This window comes from Pristiophorus japonicus, chromosome 1 (assembly GCF_044704955.1).
Source record: "Pristiophorus japonicus isolate sPriJap1 chromosome 1, sPriJap1.hap1, whole genome shotgun sequence".
Classification (NCBI taxonomy): Eukaryota; Metazoa; Chordata; class Chondrichthyes; family Pristiophoridae; genus Pristiophorus; species Pristiophorus japonicus.
The window spans coordinates 187,280,199-187,298,271 of record NC_091977.1 but is presented as its reverse complement, the minus strand read 5'-3'; the positions used below and the strand labels follow the sequence as shown (position 1 = coordinate 187,298,271).

Sequence of the window (18,073 nt, the reverse complement as noted above, 5' to 3'; positions counted from 1 at the left end):
TGGCAGGGAGAGTTACCATTTAAGGATGTAGTTACACTGCTATTTTTGCATTGATAAAGTGCATTTGGCTTTGTAATAGTATAATTCTGGAATCAAGTCCTCATCAAAGACTGAGCTGAGCTCCAGCAGGGGAGGGAAAAAGAAGAGAATTGAGTGGAGACAGATAGGCAGTGCATGAGAAAGACAAAGGCCAATCAGAACAGGAAGCCTTGGGCAGCAGGGGAGACAAAGGCTGACACTTGGTGAGATACACAAATGAAAAGCAAAGCAGAGGTACAGGAATGAGGGGGTAACTACATCATGGCAGCTGAGGCTGGGGCCATGGTTGTGGAATGGGTAATTGTCATCATGACAGCTGAAAGGGGTCTGAAAATTTGTTGTCTGTATTAATTCAAAAACAACAGAAACATTGAATATCAGAAAGTTTAGACATCAGCTGAACCAATTTAAAAGGCTAAACTAGTGTTCAGACAAAAAGTTATGTAGATAGAAATAACATTTTAATGGGGAATATTTATATTAAAATGTAAGGTCATTTTTAGACTTCAAGTATTCCTTAGTTGTAACTTTCACTACAACATTCTTTATTAACAATATTGTTGGAGATTTGCCACAATAAAATGTTAAAAAATAAAACTGAATATAAAAACACAGCACTCAGTTTTTCTTTGTACCTGTACTTTAATAAGCATATCAGTTTTCCTTACCTATTCTGGCACACTTCCAAAATATTCCCAGAAGTCTGGAAAACAAAATTATCTTTTTAATCCAATAGATATTACATTTGAAAAAAATCTAATGAGAAAATCTGAATGATTACAGTTTTAATGCATTTTAGATTTGACATTTCATTTCCCACTTACCAAATAGTAAAAGTACTTTACATAAAGTATTCTGCACCTTACATAACACCTTTCTGAAACAATTGTGCAATGTAAAAAAATAACTTCTGTGAAGAACTCCTCTATAGTTTGTTGCAGAATGGCACTCCAGACAGACAGGTAGGTATGCACTAAAGGGTCATTATGGGAAATATACACCAAGAATCACCCACTCTAATACAGTATGAATTATCAAACATCAAATGGGAGTTTTGTTCCTGAAACCAAATATAAAATGTATATATTTAAAATATAAAAATCAAGGAGCTGGTTATAAATTACATAGAAACTATATGGAATATAAACAAGATCTTTGTTGAGTGATGGCACCATGACAATAGTACATCTGCTGGATGGGCTTACTGATGAAAAGAAGTGTCAAGAACAGCCAAATTAGAATTTCAGACTCATTAGTGTGATGTGCAGTTCCATAATCAACAATGACACTTTATTGAGTTGGAGGAAATGGAAGTAGACATACTCATAATCTGCCAAACTAAGGCGTGAAAGAAATATCTAGTTAGGTTAATTAACTTCATATTCATCCAAAATCATGCTATGAAAAAAAACTGAAGATGGATTTAAAGAATGCTAATTTACTGATAAAAAGATATCTAAGTTACACCTCCATGTTCTTCATTTAATATCTTTCAGGCACAAAGGATGCACTTTACTCATGAATTCTTCTATAAATTGAGATGCGGTTTTAAAAATAAACATTTTTGATTGCCACTTTCCTATTCATTTTAGATGAATACACAATGCACACTTTGAAATTGCATGCTTAAAGATATAGAATTATGGAAGGCTTTGAGGTTAATAAGATTATAATTAACAGAGAAACTCTAGTGGTTTATGAATATCTGAATCTTAAAATGTAATATGCTTAAAAGTCTTTTCAATACTAGCTTCGATAGTGAAAACAGTATTTTATTTTTGTGAAAATATATTGATAATTGAGAGAACCCTGAAAATGTGTTGCCTGGATTAATTCAAAAACAACAGAAACATTAAATGAAAATCAGTAAGTTTAGACATAAGCTGAACCAATTTAAAAGGCTGAACTTGAGGGTTCATACAAAACACTATGTAGATAGAAGTAACATTTTGATTTGGGGGGGGGGAAAAGAGAGAGATAATACTGAAACGCAAGGCCATTTTTAAGCTTCAGGTATTCCTTAGTTGTAACTTTCACTACAACACTGAGTCAACCAGGGAGCAGACTATTTTAGATCTGGTAATGTGTTTGCTGATGATACAAAGATGGGTGGGAAAGCAAATTGTGAGGAGGACACAAAAAATCTGCAAAGGGATATAGACAGGCTAAGGTGAGTGGGCAAACATTTGGCAGATGGAGTATAATGTGAGAAAATGTGAGGTTATCCACTTTGGCAGAAATAATAGAAAAGCAAATTATAATTTAAATGGAGATAAATTGCAAAGTGCTGCAGTACAGACGGACCTGGGGGCCCTGGTGCATGAAACACAAAAAGTTAATATGCAGGTACAGCAAGTAATTGGGAAGTCAAATGGAATGGAGGCCTTTATTGCAAGGGGGTTGGAGTATAAAAGCAGAGAAGTCCTGCTACAACTGTACAGGGTATTGGTGAGGCCACACCTGGCGTACTGCATATAGTTTTAGTCTCCATATTTAAGGCAGGATATACTTGCATTGGAGACTGTTCAGAGGAGGTTCACTAGGTTGATTCTGGAGATGAGGGGGTTGACCTATAGGTTGAGTAGGTTGTGCCTATACTCATTGGAGTTCAGAAGAATGAGGTGTGATCTTATTGAAACATAAGATAATGAGGGGACCCAACAAGGTGGATGCAGAGAGGATATTTCCCACTCATAAGGGAAACTAAAACTGGGTGACTTCGTCTCAGAATAAGGGGACCGCCCATTTAAAACTGAGATGAGGAGAAATTTCTTCAGAGGGTTGTAAATCTATGGAATTCTTTGCTTCAGAGAGCTGTGGAGGCTGGGTCATTGAATATATTTAAGGCAGAGATGGACAGATTTGTGAGCGCTAAGGGAATAACGTGTTATGGGGAGCGGGCAGTGAAGTGGAGCGGAGTCCATGATCAGATCAGCCATGATCTTATTAAATGGCGGAGCAGGCTTGAGGGGCCAGGTGGCCTACTCCTGCTCCTATTATGTTCATAGGCAACTTTCTTCGAGGTCAGGACGATCGCGTCACTTTGCCACTGACCACAAATTCTGTATCAAGTGTCGAGTGAAAAATGACTTCACAAGATACTAAGTTATGAGGAAGGAATTCACAAACGTCTACAGAATATAAACACAAGATTGATTTGTAATCGAAATAGATTTTTCTTCCCAATTTTTTTTTACCACTATCCCGGTTTTCAGGCCTCCAGCAATGCTGCTCTGAACCAGCTGCTTGGACATTTGGAAGCATTTCCTTCCTCTTTTGTGGGGTGCTTGGCCTCAGCTTGCCCCTTTTCTCCTGTGACAAAACTGAAATAAGGAACCCAAAGTGGGGTAAAATATTGTGGGTATGAACTTATCTATACCATTATGATACAAAATAAAACCTGAATTTATAATTGGGAGAGGGGAGAAAAAAATGCCCCATCAAATTTAATTAAAATGAATGGTAATTAAACTTTCCCAGAGTAATTAATAACCATGTTCTAAAAAACTTGCCATATTAAAAGTTCTATAATCCAATAAAAATAGAAAAAAAATACATGACTCCAAGTAGCTAATGGCTCCCCACACGTTTAAAAAAAATCATTTCCACAATGCACTTTATCAATCAGCAAGCTATCAAGGATTAAATCTCAATTAAAATAAAACAGCAAAGATTAGAAGCAGGCAAGGAACAGGTGACTGCTTGTGCAGAATGCAAACAATTAATGTCATTTTTTTTTTAAAAGAAGAACGGTTGTACTTTGGTTCTTACACTATAGGTTGCAAAAAATTATTTTATCGAGTTTCTCGAACAAAGACAGAAACAAAGTCTGATGTAAAGGCTGAAGAGCCTGGTTACTATTTACTCCTAAAATCGAGAAGCAATTTCCTTTCCAATGATACTTTACACTTAATTTAACATTTTCTATGGGTGGATTTTAAATCTCAGTTGAAAACATCCCTATTCCTTTTCAAATCTTCATTGTGCATGATTTTGTTATGCTTTCAGTAGCTGGGAACTACTCCTTTGTTCATTCATAAAAAATACCAAGAACCTACAGATCACAAAGGGGTGGCCAGGCAATTAAGCCTTCATATCATACTCAAGATACTATATGGGAACCATCTGTTCAACTGTACAAAGCTCTATTTTACTTCCTTGAGACGACTACAGTCTAATTTTCTTCACTGGGAAATAAAGAACATACCAGCATTGACACAGTTGTACTTGCAAAGTCAACAGACAGCACATACTGTGCAGAAATTTAAAGATGGAATTTAGTTTAGAGGCCATTGAAAATGGTAACTATTAAAATCACTGTGGCATCATCTTAAATCACACAATCAATCTATTGGCACTTCATTGAAAGGTAGACAGATATTAGAAGTGATAGTTCAAAGGCATTGATAGAAATGACAAGCAGAAAGCATTCATCTGGGGATTCTTAATTAAAACTTTAGCAGAAATATTTAGCACCTTATGAAGAAGCAGTAGATATGACAGATTTTGTTTTAAAGAGGTGGATCATCGTTACTAGAATTATAGGACTGTTCATTTTTCAAGACCATCAGGAGGGGTTCAAGATTGCTTGTTGATATGCTCAGAATGTGGGGTTGGCCATTTAGGACTGAAATGAGGAGACATTTCTTCACTCGGGTAGAAACTGGCCTCCGCCAGAAACGGGGCGCCCCTACCCTTTTTGAAGTGTGCTATATCTGGTGAAATTCAGCTCCTCTAGATTTTTTCCCCAGCAGGGCAGAAGTGGATCATCATGGGGGCGGAGCAGGGCGGAAGTGGGGGCTGGACAGAGTGTCCACAGCGGTCAACGCCGCGCTGATAACGTCACCGCGCGGATGACGTCATGAGTCAACAAAAGAAAAAACCAACATGGCGGCTGCGGCAGTGCGTCCTCGCCACCATTTCAGAGAGTGCACAGACAGCAAAAACTGTCGGGGGTACCGGCCAGTGGTGGACCGACTCCCGCGGAGAAATTTCGCGAGGGGGTCTCGGACACCGCTCCGCTCCTGAGGAAAGGCAATTTCTAAAATGGCTGCCCCTCTACTGAGAGTCAGCGGCCATTCCGCGCCGTCCAGTGGCTGCTGCTTTCAGGAGGGGCAATTTGGGCCAGAGGGTTGTGAATCTTGGAAATTCTCTACCTCAGAGGGCTAGGGACACTCAGTTGTTGAGTATATTCAAGACAGAGAGTGATGGATTTTTGGATACTAAGGGAATCGAAGGATATGGGGATAGTGTGGGAAGGTGGAGTTGAGGTAGAAATGGCAGAGTAGGCTCGAAAGGCCAAATAGCCTACACCTGCTCCTATTTTTTGTTTTATGTTCTCAAATGTTTTATGATCTTTCCACACATTTATGAATGCACATTATCTTAGGATTTCTTTAAAACTCTTAAATTAGTACTTTAAAAAATATCCCTGTTAGAAGTAATTTGATAAAGTACCTCATGAAAGTGGTAGCAAAGGTGATGACTAATGGAGTCAGTGACGTAGCAAAATGGTTTGAAAAATGGCTACACAAAAAAAAAACAGGGAAATTGTAAAAGGGCTATTTCTAGAATTGGGAAAAGCAGCTAACAGCATTCCTCAGGAAATCAATCCTTTGACTTCTACATGTTTCTGAATAGCCTCAATGAGGAAACTTTATATTATCTAGGGTCATAAAATTCTGTGAATTAACAAAATGCTTATTAGAGGCACACATTATTCAATAGGATTTAATGGTGTGAGGAGTAAAATCACATCAACCCAATTTACATTCACACAACTTCAGTTTCAGAAAAAACAGAACACTTCCACTTTTCCTACCCAGTATTGGCAACAGACACTAGGTACCTTATTGGCCAAATGCAGACAAAACAGACATTCTTCCCTGCTCCAAGAACATAACTCACCTCCAACGTCAGTAGGATACACCCTGCTGCACCAGTGTGAAGTTTTCCATTTCCCACATCAGCATTCCTACAGCCTCACTCAGCAAAACTGCCAATCTGTACCAGATTACAGACAGTTTTGTGCTATTAAATCATGTCTACAAGGAACTAGGTTACAACTATCTAAACTTAATTTAGGATCTTTACAGCTGTAGAAACGGGGGGAGTATTACTCCATCAGTCTGGACTGGATTTAAAGCTTAGTCTCAGGAGGCAAATTGCAAGGGCATAGTTCAATTATACCCACTAGTTTGACAATATGCACATGTGTACCTTAAAAATTTAGCTTTGTACTAGTTATGGTATAACTAACTGGTGGAAGACCAAATTGATCTCAGACTGCCTCCTGATAGTTTCACATTCAATGCAAAATGTCAAACAGATCCTAGTTTGACTTTAGTTATATGGCTCATTTGGCGTCATTGCAGAGATGCAAGATGTACATGCAGATTTACAATGGAAATGGGCCAACTCCTTCTGCCAGTTTCTTTCTCCCTCCAGATATAATGTTTCAGTTGTGGCTTCTAATCACTTGCACTGCACTCTATTTGGCAAGTGCTTAGTGGGTATGGTTTAATATACTTTTTTGGGTTTCAATGGACGAGCGAGGCATGTTTACATGCACCCACCCCCAATCTATAGTTAATGTTGCAGCAAACATCTTTGAAGGGACTTCAAACAGTTACTGGTGTTGAATCCAGTAGAAGTTAGGATACATCATCTACTTAACTGATCCAAGTAGAGATGGTAGCTCCTCAGAGGCTTGGCTATGCAACATTGGTGTAACCCTTATTCTAATTGTATATATGTGCTGTGTCAATGCATTTCTCTCTGTAGTATACCTAGGCAGGCACTTCCACCTTGCATGAAAAAATTACTTCCCTGTGAATTGACCGAGAATAGACTTAATGGGCCGAAAATTGCGGCCTCGCCGGGTGTGCGCACGCACCCGAAGAGGCCTCGCAAATGCCGGTTCTCAGGGCGCAATGCGAATGGTTCAAGAACTGGCTTTTGAATGCATCCCTGCAGGAGGGACATCCGCAGGGTAGAGATTGGGCTATTTGTCCAACTCTTGCCCAGCGAATGTCCTTCAAACTCTTAAGCTTGTTAAAAGCAGGTTTATAGCCTACTTTTACCAGCGTAAGAGTTTTAAAACATTGATTAAATTACATTTTTCTTTTATTTTTATATTAAAAACCCTGTCCATTATGGTAAGTTAATTTTTATTCCTATTAAAACACAATCAAAAATTTTTTTAAATTAAAAAAAATGAAAACATTGCTAAAACATGATAAGAACATAAGAAATAGGAGCAAGAGTAAGCCATTTGGCCCCTCAAGCCTGCTCCGCCATTTAATATCATGGCTGATCTGAACTCCTCTTCCCCGCCCGCTCCCCATAACCCTTGACTCCCTTACCATTCAACAATATGAATATATTTAAGGTGGAGATAGACAAAGACCCAGCCTTCGCAGCTCTCTAGGGTAGAGAATTCCAAAAATTCACAACCCTCAAAAGGAAATTCCTCCTTATTTCGGTTTTAAATGGGCAATCCCTTATTCTGAAACTATGCCCCCTAGTTCTAGATTCCCTCATGGGAAAACATCCTCTCTGCATCTACCACCTCTGAATCTTATATGCTTCAATAAAATCATATCTCATTCTTCTAAACTCCAAGGAGTATAGGCCCAACCTTTCTTCATATGACAACCCCTTCAGCTCAGGAATCAATCTCATGAACCTTCTCTGAACTGCCTCCAATGCAAGTATATCCTTCCTTAAATAATGTAAGTGGTTTTGCCCTTGGTGGTTTTGAATCACCCCCCTTACAACAGTTCTAGACACCAGAATTATAGTGATGAACAGAAATACAGTTATAGCCAGATCTTTCAGTCTCAACCGTCACAATGCTTTTATTCATTCAACTAAAACACCCCTACTCGGATTCAAAAGTGCACCACCGAATCTGTCCAACAGAAAAGTGCGTACGCTTACGATCCGTGCAAAAATCTCCCGACTAAACCCCTATAGCTTGGTTGGGACACACGACACCCCTTCACACTATGCGGTGGTCTTAAAGATGTGCGGGCTGGGATAAATGTTCACCAATTACCCCTCTGGCTTACTCGCTGCTTCTCCCAATGAGGTGTATCTTCTGGTTCTGTACCAATCTGTGGTATTCAAGTCCAGTCAGCTTCCCAATCAAAATAACAAGGCTCTCTTTGCTTGTAGATGGTGTTTCTTCTCTTCATCCCAGACTGAGTGCTCAGTCCTTGTGCGTTGAATGAAGCGAGTAAGCGTAGGAGAGAGAGAAAGAGAGGGAGAGAGAGAGAGGGAGAGATGGCAGCCAAAAACTGCCTCTCTTATACCTGCAAAATGCTTCTGAATTCCTCGTGCCAAAAATCAGTACTTCGCCTCAGGCAGTGCAACTGAAAGATCAAAATATAAAACTTTTGCGGATGGTGGGTGCCTTTGTCAACTGTCCTGTACCTGGATAAGGCTCCAACAAGTCTGGGTGGTCGAAAAGCTTCCTTTGTGTCTTGAGCACCGCACCGACCAATCCTCGATCTCTCACTGATTACATGACAAAGGCCCCCCCCCTCCCATCCCATCAACTATCTTCCTGCCATTTCAGCCATTCCTGCCCACCTCATGTGCATTCCTGTGGGACATGTCCAGACCTGTCCAACATCAGGATATCTGCCCTTCTGCAGTAACAGCCAAATTAAAGCAATGTCAAAACGTTTAAGTCCAAAAGTATATGCTTTTGCTGTCGATGTTTTTGCCGAATTCTTACAATGAGGAGACCAAAACTGTACACAGTACTCCAGGTGTGGTCTTATCAATGCTCTACTGTTGGAGTAGTACTTCCCTACTTTTATACTCCATCCCCCTTGCAATAAAGACCAACATTCCATTTGCCTTCCTAATTACTTGCTGTACCTGCACGCTAACTTTTTGCGTTTCATGTACAAGAATCACCAGATCCCTCTGTCCTACGGCATTTTGTAATCACTCTCCATTTAAATAATAATTTGCTTTTTTATTTTTCCTACCAAAGTGGATAACCTCACATTTTCCCACATTACATTCCATCTGCCAAATTTTTGCCCACTCACTGAGCCTATCTATATCCCTTTGTAGATTCTTTATGTGCTCCTCACAACTTGCTTTCCCACCTATATTTGTATGATAAGCAAATGTGGTTACGTTACACTCGGTCCCTTCATCCAAGTTATTGATATAAATTGTAAATAGCTGAGGCCCCAGCCCTCATCCCTGTGGCACCCCACTAGTTAGTGTTTGCCAACCTGAAAATGACCCATTTATCCTGACTCTCTGTTTTCTGTTAGCCAGTCCTCTATCGACGCTAATATATTACCCCAAACTCAGTGAGCTCTTATCTTGTGCAATCACCTTGTATGGCACCTTATCGAATGCTTTCTGGAAATCCAAATACACGACATCTACTGGTTCCCCTTTATCCACCTTGCTCGTTACATCCTCAAAGAACTCCAGCAAATTTGTCAATCATGATTTCCCCTTCATAAAACCTGCTGACTCTGCTTGACTGTATTATGCTTTTCTAAATGTCCTGCTACTACTTCCTTAATGATGGACTCCAGCATTTTCCCAATGACAGATGTTAGGTTACCTGGTCTAGAGTTTCCTGCTTTCGGTCTCCCTGCTTTCTTAAATAGGGGTGTTACATTTGCGGTTTTCCAGTCTGCTGGGACCTCTCCAGAATTCAGGGAATTTTGGTAGATTACAACCAATGCATCCACTATCTCTGCAGCCACTTCTTTTAAGATCCCAGAATGCAGGCCATCAGGTTCAGGGGACTTGTCCACCTTTAGTCCTATTAGTTTGCCTTGTACTTTACCTTGGTGATAGTGATTGTTTTAAATCCACCTCACCACCCCCCGCCGCCCAATAGCTCCTTGATTATCAAATTATTGGGATGTTTTTAGTGTCCTCTACCGAAGACCGATACAAAATATTTTGTTCAAAGTCTCTGCCATTTCCCTGTTTCCCATTATTAATTCTCCAGTCTCATCCTCTAAGGGACCAACTTTTATTTTAGCTACTTGCTTTCTTTTTATATACCTGTAGAAGCTCTTACTTCTGTTTTTATATTTCTTGCTAGTTTACTCTCATATGCTATCTTTTGTGTTTATCATTTTTTTTTAGTTGCGCTTTGCTGGTTTCTAAAAATGTTCCAATCCTCTGGCCTGCCACTGTCCTTCGCAACATTGTATGCCTTTGTTTTCAATAGGATACCATCCTTTACTTCCTTAGTTAGCCAGAGATGATTCATCCTTCTCTTAGCATCTTTTTTTCTCACTGGAATAAATCTTTGCTGAGTTATGAAATATGTCCTTAAAATGTTTGCTACTGCTTTTCTACAGTCTTAGCCTTTAATATATTTTCCAAGTCCACTTTAACCAACTCTGCCTTCATACCTTTGTCATTACCTTTATTTAAAGTTCAGAACACTAGTTTGAGACCTAGCTTTCTCGCCCTCAAACTGAATTTGAAATTCTAGCATGCTATGATCACTCTCCAAGAGGATCCTTCACTACAAGGTTATTAATTAATCCAGACTCGCTACGCATTATCAGATTTTAAATATTCTGCTCTCTGGTTGGTTCTACAACGTATTGTTCCAAGAAACCATCCCTCGGAACTCTTCCTCAAGGATACCTTTGCCAATTTGATTTGTCCAAATCAATAAGATTAAAATCGCCCATGATTATTGCCGTACCTTTCTTACAAGCTCCGTTATTTCTTGATTTATACTCTGTGCTGCAGAGTGGCTACTGTTTGGGGGCCTGTAGACCACTCCCACCAGTGAGTTCTTTCCCTTATTATTTCTTATCTCCACCCCAACTGATTCTACATCTTGATCTTCTGAGCCAGTATCATTTCTCACTACTGCTCGGATTTCATCTTTTATTAACAGATCTACACCACCTCCTTTTCCTTTCTGCTTATCTTTACGAAATGACAAATACCCCTGAATTTTTAGTTCCCAGCCTTGGCCACCTTGCAACCACGTCTCTGCAATGGCAATCAGATCAACCCATTTATTTCTCTTTGTGCTGTCAACTCATCTATCTTGTTACGAGTGCTTCGTGTATTCAGATATAGAGCTTTTAATTTTGTCCTATGTGTATTCGTTCCGTCTCTACTTGTCACACTCTGGTTATCATTACTCCTATCGCTACCCTGCAGTTTGTCTTCTCCTTTCTCTTTGACTTTTTAAATTTCCGCTCACTGGATCTCCCCACCCACCAGCCCTAATTATTCGATTCGCCAGGACACTGGCCCCAGCCTGGTGCAAATGAAGCCCGTCCTGACGGAACAGGTCCCTCCTATCCCAGTACTGGTGCCCCCATGAATCGAAACCCATTCCTCCCACACCAATCTTTGAGCCACGCGTAAATCTCTCTGATCCTGTTTACCCTATGCAAATTTGCTCGTGGCTCAGGTAGTAATCCAGAGATTACCTTTGTGGTTCTGCTTTTTAATTTAGTCCCTAGCTGCTTATACTCCCTCAGCAGAACCTCTTTCTTTGTTCTACCTATGTCATTGGCACCTACGTGGACCACGACAACTGGATCTTCCCCCTCCCACTCCAAGTTTCTCTCCAGCAGAGAGGAGACGTCCTTAACCCTGGCACCGGGAAGGCAACACAGCCTTCGGGACTCATGCTCTTGGCTGAAAAGAACAGTAGCTATCCCCCTAGCTATACTATCCCCTACCACTGCCACATTTCTTTTTGCTGTCCCCACTTGAATGGCCCCCCCGTACCACAGTGCTGTGGTCAGTTTGCTCATCCTCCCTGCAGTCCTTACTCCCACCCATACAGGGAGCAAGAATCTCATACCTGTTGGACAAGAGCAAGGGCTGAAGCTCCTCCATCACTACCTCCTGGGTCCCCATATTTGCCTCACTCGTAGTCACACCCTCCTGTCCCTGACCACGGACCAAATTTGAATGAATTAATCTAAGGAGTGCGACGGCCTCCTGGAACACAACGTCCAGGTAACTCTCCCCCTTCCTGAAGTGTCAGTGTCCACAGCTCGGACTCCAGCTCATGAATATGGAGCCAAAATTCCTTTCAATTCCAATTAATTTTAAATGAGAGATTTTTAAAAAATTATTGTGTTGTGCTTCTTGTTTAAGGGGTTATTCGCATTGATAGTAATGGAAGCTTGTACAAAGAGCTCCCATTATCAACGAGGATACTACATAGTGATTGGTGATCCAGGCCCACGTGATTCCAGGATACAAATACGTACCTGGAAGACATGTTCCCGCACGCTGCACAGCGAATGGAGGCTTCCGACCGGAACCCTACATTCCTCCGGGACCACCAGGTATTTTCGTAAAACAATTTCGGGTCGGAGGCATTTATCCAAAGGAAGCCTCTGACTGCAATATCTTGTCAGGCAGCTCTGAAGTGCCTCTCAGTGACTTGATCCTTCAACCTTATGGTCTGAAGGAAAAGATTATTGTACTGTTGAACTACAGTGTGTTTCTTTATCTGTTCGACTAAAGTTCTATCATTCAGCTCAGGTAAACATCAAACCTTTCTTATTTTTTTCCAAGAAAACGTTGAGATCAACTTAAGTCAGCGCACAAATAGGGACCTAGGAGCAGGTTGCTGGACATTGTGACCGAGATTTGCATGAGAAAATTAGAGAATCTTACAGCTGTTTTTGTTTTGCTGATCAAATGCTACGTCTTGAACTGTAGTGTGAAGCAATGGATTTGTACATTTAGTCAATATCCTACATTTGGGGATCTGTTGAATGGACTCCTCAACTCAATCAACTGCAAGTAGTGTTTCCTCCTTTTAAAATGAACAATATACAGATCTGCTAGCCACCAATAGGCCCCATAAAATGTGTTCAGAAGATAACACAGGCCAGTTAAGATGTTAAAATGGCATCAACATTAATTACAAATTCAATTGAAAAAGATGAAGCACATCTGTTTTTAAAAAGTTACCTAATAGTTTGTCAAATAAAATGCACTTTAAGGTCTCATGAAAAGTCACAAGTTCAGCCGCTGTTTAAGAGACTAGCTAAAAAGGAATTCTCAAATGGGTTGTTTAAATGCACGTCTAGCAGTAGGTCATTAACAGTAACCACACTTACTTAGACCATTGAAATTCATAAAATAAAGGCATAATTCATTATGGTAAGACAGACAACAGTAATACAAACACAAGACACAGAACAGTAAATCTGGCTATGTTCATTTCAAAACATAACAAAATGGGTATCTTGTAATACAATAGTGCCACAATGGACTTTACACAAGAGTTGGTGATTCAGAAAGATTTGCAATGATAAAGCTTTAACATATGATGGATGAAATTAGCTCAAATTGAAGTTTTGCTGTTTTGTTACCTGCAGATTAAACATTAAATAGACCTCTGCACTTTCAGAAATCACAGCACAGAATGTGAAAGGAGTTAATTTAGGGATAAATGGGTTAGGGACAAACCATCATCAATTAACCTCCAAAGGCTGAAAATTGCTAGTCATTAGCGATTATGAACACCTAGTATTAAACATATTACTCAAGTACAGCCTGTTTGCATACAGCTATTTTTTCACTGCTGTTATATAGTGCACTTACCCAGTTTTATTCTTGTCCAGAACACTGGGAGCTAATGCCCTGATGTAAGCACAGGTACAAATCAGGAGTAATATCACCGTCAGTAGACTCTGAAAGTTGAAAATTGCCGACTGTGGGGATAAAAATTGCAATGAGTCTTATTTGTGTCCTGTTGGAATACAGATTACTGCAAATTCAGACCTTTGAAAAATAACAGTGCAAACAAATAAATGGAATAGGAAAACAGGAATGTTTGTACATCTTGGATAAAATGCAAGATTTGACAGTATTCCTATAGCTTCATGAGGATTGCAGGGAGCACAAGGTTGATGTTTTAAATAAAAACAATACAGGTACAAGTCTGGTTCGCTTGAACCATACAATCCTCTAGGATCTTGTTTAAACCACTAACTGCCCTACACATTTAAGAGTGAAATCCAACCTACGTGCCATCAGTTTTTCCTTAAATGTAAACATGAGGTACATTTCCAAAATATCAATTAGCCAGTCCAACCTTCAGATACAACTAGGGTATAAAAAAAATAAGTACCAGATTTTATTTTAAAAGTTGTTCTATTAATTCAGCATTTGAATCTTTTATATCTCAAAACATACCAAATACAAACAGCCTACTTTAGTTACAGGGGGAAGTTTTATGGCTAGACTGGCTGTTGGGTTGACTCAAAAGTAATGCTTTTGGAAATATACTTACACTGCAAAGAAAAAGGCACATGAAGGGGAGAAAATGTGTAATACCGATAGGATAGACACTTGACTAAATTTTAGAAATGATTAAGCAAAATGCTACATGATAATTGTCCATGAATTCTGCACTTGCAGCTTTAGAACCAGTGTATACTTGTATATTTAAATGGCAATATGGACGAGTATAAATTTAAGTTTCCTACATTCTTTGGAAGTTGCCCCAATGACCACTGTGGCTCAGTTTTAATGCTCATGTGCTGACAGTGTTAATAATCATCATACTTTTGTAGGATAGATTGGAATCTTTAGGTGAACAGGCGAGTCAGGTGTGACTTTGAATGTGTTCATGTTGTAATAATGTAGATTTAACTACTTCTGGTTTTTCTGTTGCAAAGTGCAATGACTGATGCACAACAGTCATCATCATCATAGGCAGTCCCTCGAAGCATGGATGACTTGCTTCCACGCCAAAAAGGGATGAGTTCACAAATGTTTCAATGAAGGACCGAATATTCCAGATCCCGAACTACATGTTGAAGGATGGAAGATGCCCGTGCGTGGATTTAAAAAAAAACGTGGGGTGGCCATTGCAACCCAGCCACCACACGGGCTTGACAGACTTAGGTCTTGGTTCAATGGCAATGATTAACCAAGACGACTAGAGACCAACTCTGCTGCACGGACCTAGCGCGCACACATATCGCATTGTGGGCAGGCCAGTGCTGCCCCTGGGCACCTCGCCTCTCCTACACTACACTACACGATAAAAAATAAACCTTTGCCCCTTCCCCACATGAACTGAGGAACCCACTACAAAAAAAAACAAAAAAAATGTTTTTCTTCTACAAACAAGCCCCCACCCACAGTCAAAAACCGGACCCACCCCGGAATAATACGGAATCTTCTAAACGGAACCGATCGGAATCACAACAAAATAACCGTAACACAGACCACAGGGACTCACGGGGATCCAGCCCAACAGTACTATGATGGGTACAATTTAAGATCTGTTTGACAGTCTAAGCGAGTTGGGTTTCTAGTAGTCAGGATAAAGAGTTTCCATTCCTAGTTAGATAATGTAGTTTAGTGGTTACGATACTCAACTAGCAACCTAGAGATTGAGTGTTCAGATCTCATCAGGCTAAGGTATGAAGTTGAGGTATTGTATTATTTTTGCATCTGTTCGATGATTATTATTTAATAAACTATTACAAATAGTTTATTGCAGTGTACAAAGAATCTTGAGAGAAATCACATGGAGTCATCTCATAAAATATACCAGCAAATTAAACATCAAAACAGAATGAATTAAGAGTTTGAGACAATCGAAACTTTTTGGGAGTCTAAAGCAACCCTATAATCACTTTATCTCAAAATTTGTTCCGGTTGGAAGGGAAGAAAAGGTCCATTCCTTTTATGAAAAAAAAAGTGCTCGTCAACTTCTTTCTGTGTTTACCAGTGTTTCCAGGATACAGTGCTGCTAATACCCAGAGTGAATGGTGGTGGACAATTAAGCAACAGGAGGAGGTGGGGGGGGTGGCTCCATGAATGTCCCCATCCCCAACGATGGCAGAGCCCAGCACACAAGTACAAAAGACAATGCCAAAGTGTTCACATCCATCTTCAGCCAGAAGTGCCAAGTAGATGGTCCTTCTCAGCCTCCTCCCGAGGTTCCCCCAATCACAGTTGCCAATCTCCAGCCAAATTGATTAATTACATGTGATATCAAGAAATGGTTGAGTGCATTGGACACAGCAAAGGCTATAGGTTCAGACAACATCCCTGCTGTAGTGCTGAAGACCTGTGGTCCAGAACTAGTCACCCCAATAGCCAAGCTGCAACACAGGCATCTACCCGACATGTGTTAAATTGTTCAGGTGTGTCCTTTCCACAAAAGCAGGACAAATCCAACCTGGCCAATTATGTGACTACTCTCAATCATCAGCAAAGTGATGGAAGGAGTTGTCAACAGTGCTATCAAGCAGCACTTACTCACCAATAACCTGTTCACAGATTCTCAGAGTTTGGGTTCCGCCAGGACCACTGAGGTCCAGACCTTATTACAGGCTTGGTCCAAATATGGACAAAAGAACTAAATTCCAGAGGGGAGGTGAGAGTGACTGCCCTCGTCATCAAGGCAGCTTTCAACCGAGTGTGGCACCAGAGAGCCCTCGTAAAACTGGTCAATGGGGATCACAGGTAAAATTTGCCAATAGCTGGAGTCATACCTAGCACAAAGGAAGATGGTTGTGGTTGTTGAAGGCCAATGATCACAGCCCCAGGACATTGCTGCAGGAGTTCCTCGGGGCTGCAGTCTGGGCCCAACCATTTTCAGTTGCTTCATTAATGACCTTCCTTCCATCATAAGATCAGAAGTGGGGCTGTTCGCTGAGGACTGCAATGTTCAGCTCCATTCCTCAGATAATGAAGCAGTCCATGCCCACATGCAGCAAGACCTGGACAACATTCAGGCTTGGGCCAATAAGTGGTAACAGTTGTGCCACACAAGTGCCAGGCAATGACCATCTTCAACAAGAGAAAGTCTAACCACTTCCCCTTGGCATTCAATGGTATTACCAGAGTCAAATTCCACCCCCCCGCCCCCCTCCCATCAACATCCTGGGGGTCGTCATTAACCAGAAATTCAACTGGACCAGCCACATAAATACTGTGGCTACGAGAGCATGGCCGAGGCTGGATATTCTGCAGCAAATGACTTGTCTTCCGATTCCCCAAAATCTCTTCAGCACCTATAAAGGCACAAGTCAGGAGTGTGATGGAATACTCCACTTGCCTAGATGGGTGCAGCTGCAACAACACTCAAGATGCTCCATCCAGGACAAAGCAGCCCGCTTGATCGGCAGCCCACCTTAAACATCCACCACCAGCACACCGTGGTTACTGTGTATATCACCTGTAGAATACACTGCAGCAACTCGCCAAAGCTTCTATAACAGCAGCTCTGAAACCTGCAACCTTCACTATCTAGAAGGACAAGGGCAGCAGGTGTACAGGAACACCATCACCTCCAAGTTCCTTTCTAAGACACACACCATCCACACTTGGAACATATATTGCCGTTCCTTCATCATCAGAGTCATAATCCTGGAACTCCCTATCAAACAGCATTGAGTGTACCTTCAACACATGAACTGCAATGGTTCAATAAGACATCCTTCTCAAAGGATGGCAATAAATGCTGGCTTTTGAGAACAATATTTATTTATTTTTTTCATATAAAAAGTGTAACAACAGATCTTCAAACATAGCAATTGTGGCATTCCATAGCGACACCACCAGAATCCAATGCCTGTTTTGACTTCGTTTGTGGTTCAATTGTTAGTGTGGAAATGCTCAGATTCACATTTCCTATGCTCTGGAGATGTCCATTATTCACTATGGGCAAGTTTGTGTTTCAATGTTTGTATACTCAGCAAAATAATCATAATGAAAGGGCAAATTGGATGGAGAGGGGGTCAAAAGTAACACAAAGTCCAATTCTGAGGGAAAACAGTATTTATGGAGCCAATACATGAATTTTTTAAAAAATGGAATAATTCACACATTAAACAAACAGAACTTTTTATCTCTGATCATGCATTGCTAAACTGGGTAGATAATTATAATTATTTTGCCCCAGGAGCACTCTAGAGCAAGGGTGCTAGTTTCATCGTATGCAACTATTCACTAAAACACCCTCAAGTAGTGTAAAATAACTCATTTCAGTGTTTCTTGTGAGAATATTTAGATA

At 40.5% G+C, this 18,073-nt stretch overlaps 1 protein-coding gene across 2 annotated transcripts in view; it reads right to left on the bottom strand.

Annotated features, from left to right (window-relative positions):
• The window catches only part of tmem167a (transmembrane protein 167A), a 40,171-nt gene that overhangs the window by 17,105 nt on the left and 4,993 nt on the right, over positions 1-18,073 (bottom strand). The window contains exons 1-4 of one of the 2 annotated variants that reach the window (XM_070866865.1): positions 17,132-17,220; positions 14,452-14,457; positions 13,639-13,748; positions 708-742 (exon numbers count right to left, since the gene is read on the bottom strand). In XM_070866865.1, the coding sequence (XP_070722966.1) occupies positions 708-742; positions 13,639-13,748; positions 14,452-14,457; positions 17,132-17,200 (220 nt within the window). In that variant the 5' untranslated portion in view covers positions 17,201-17,220. Of the gene's footprint in view, positions 1-707; positions 743-13,638; positions 13,749-14,451; positions 14,458-17,131; positions 17,221-18,073 lie in introns of those variants that run through there. The other variant, XM_070866875.1, reaches the window with a different exon arrangement.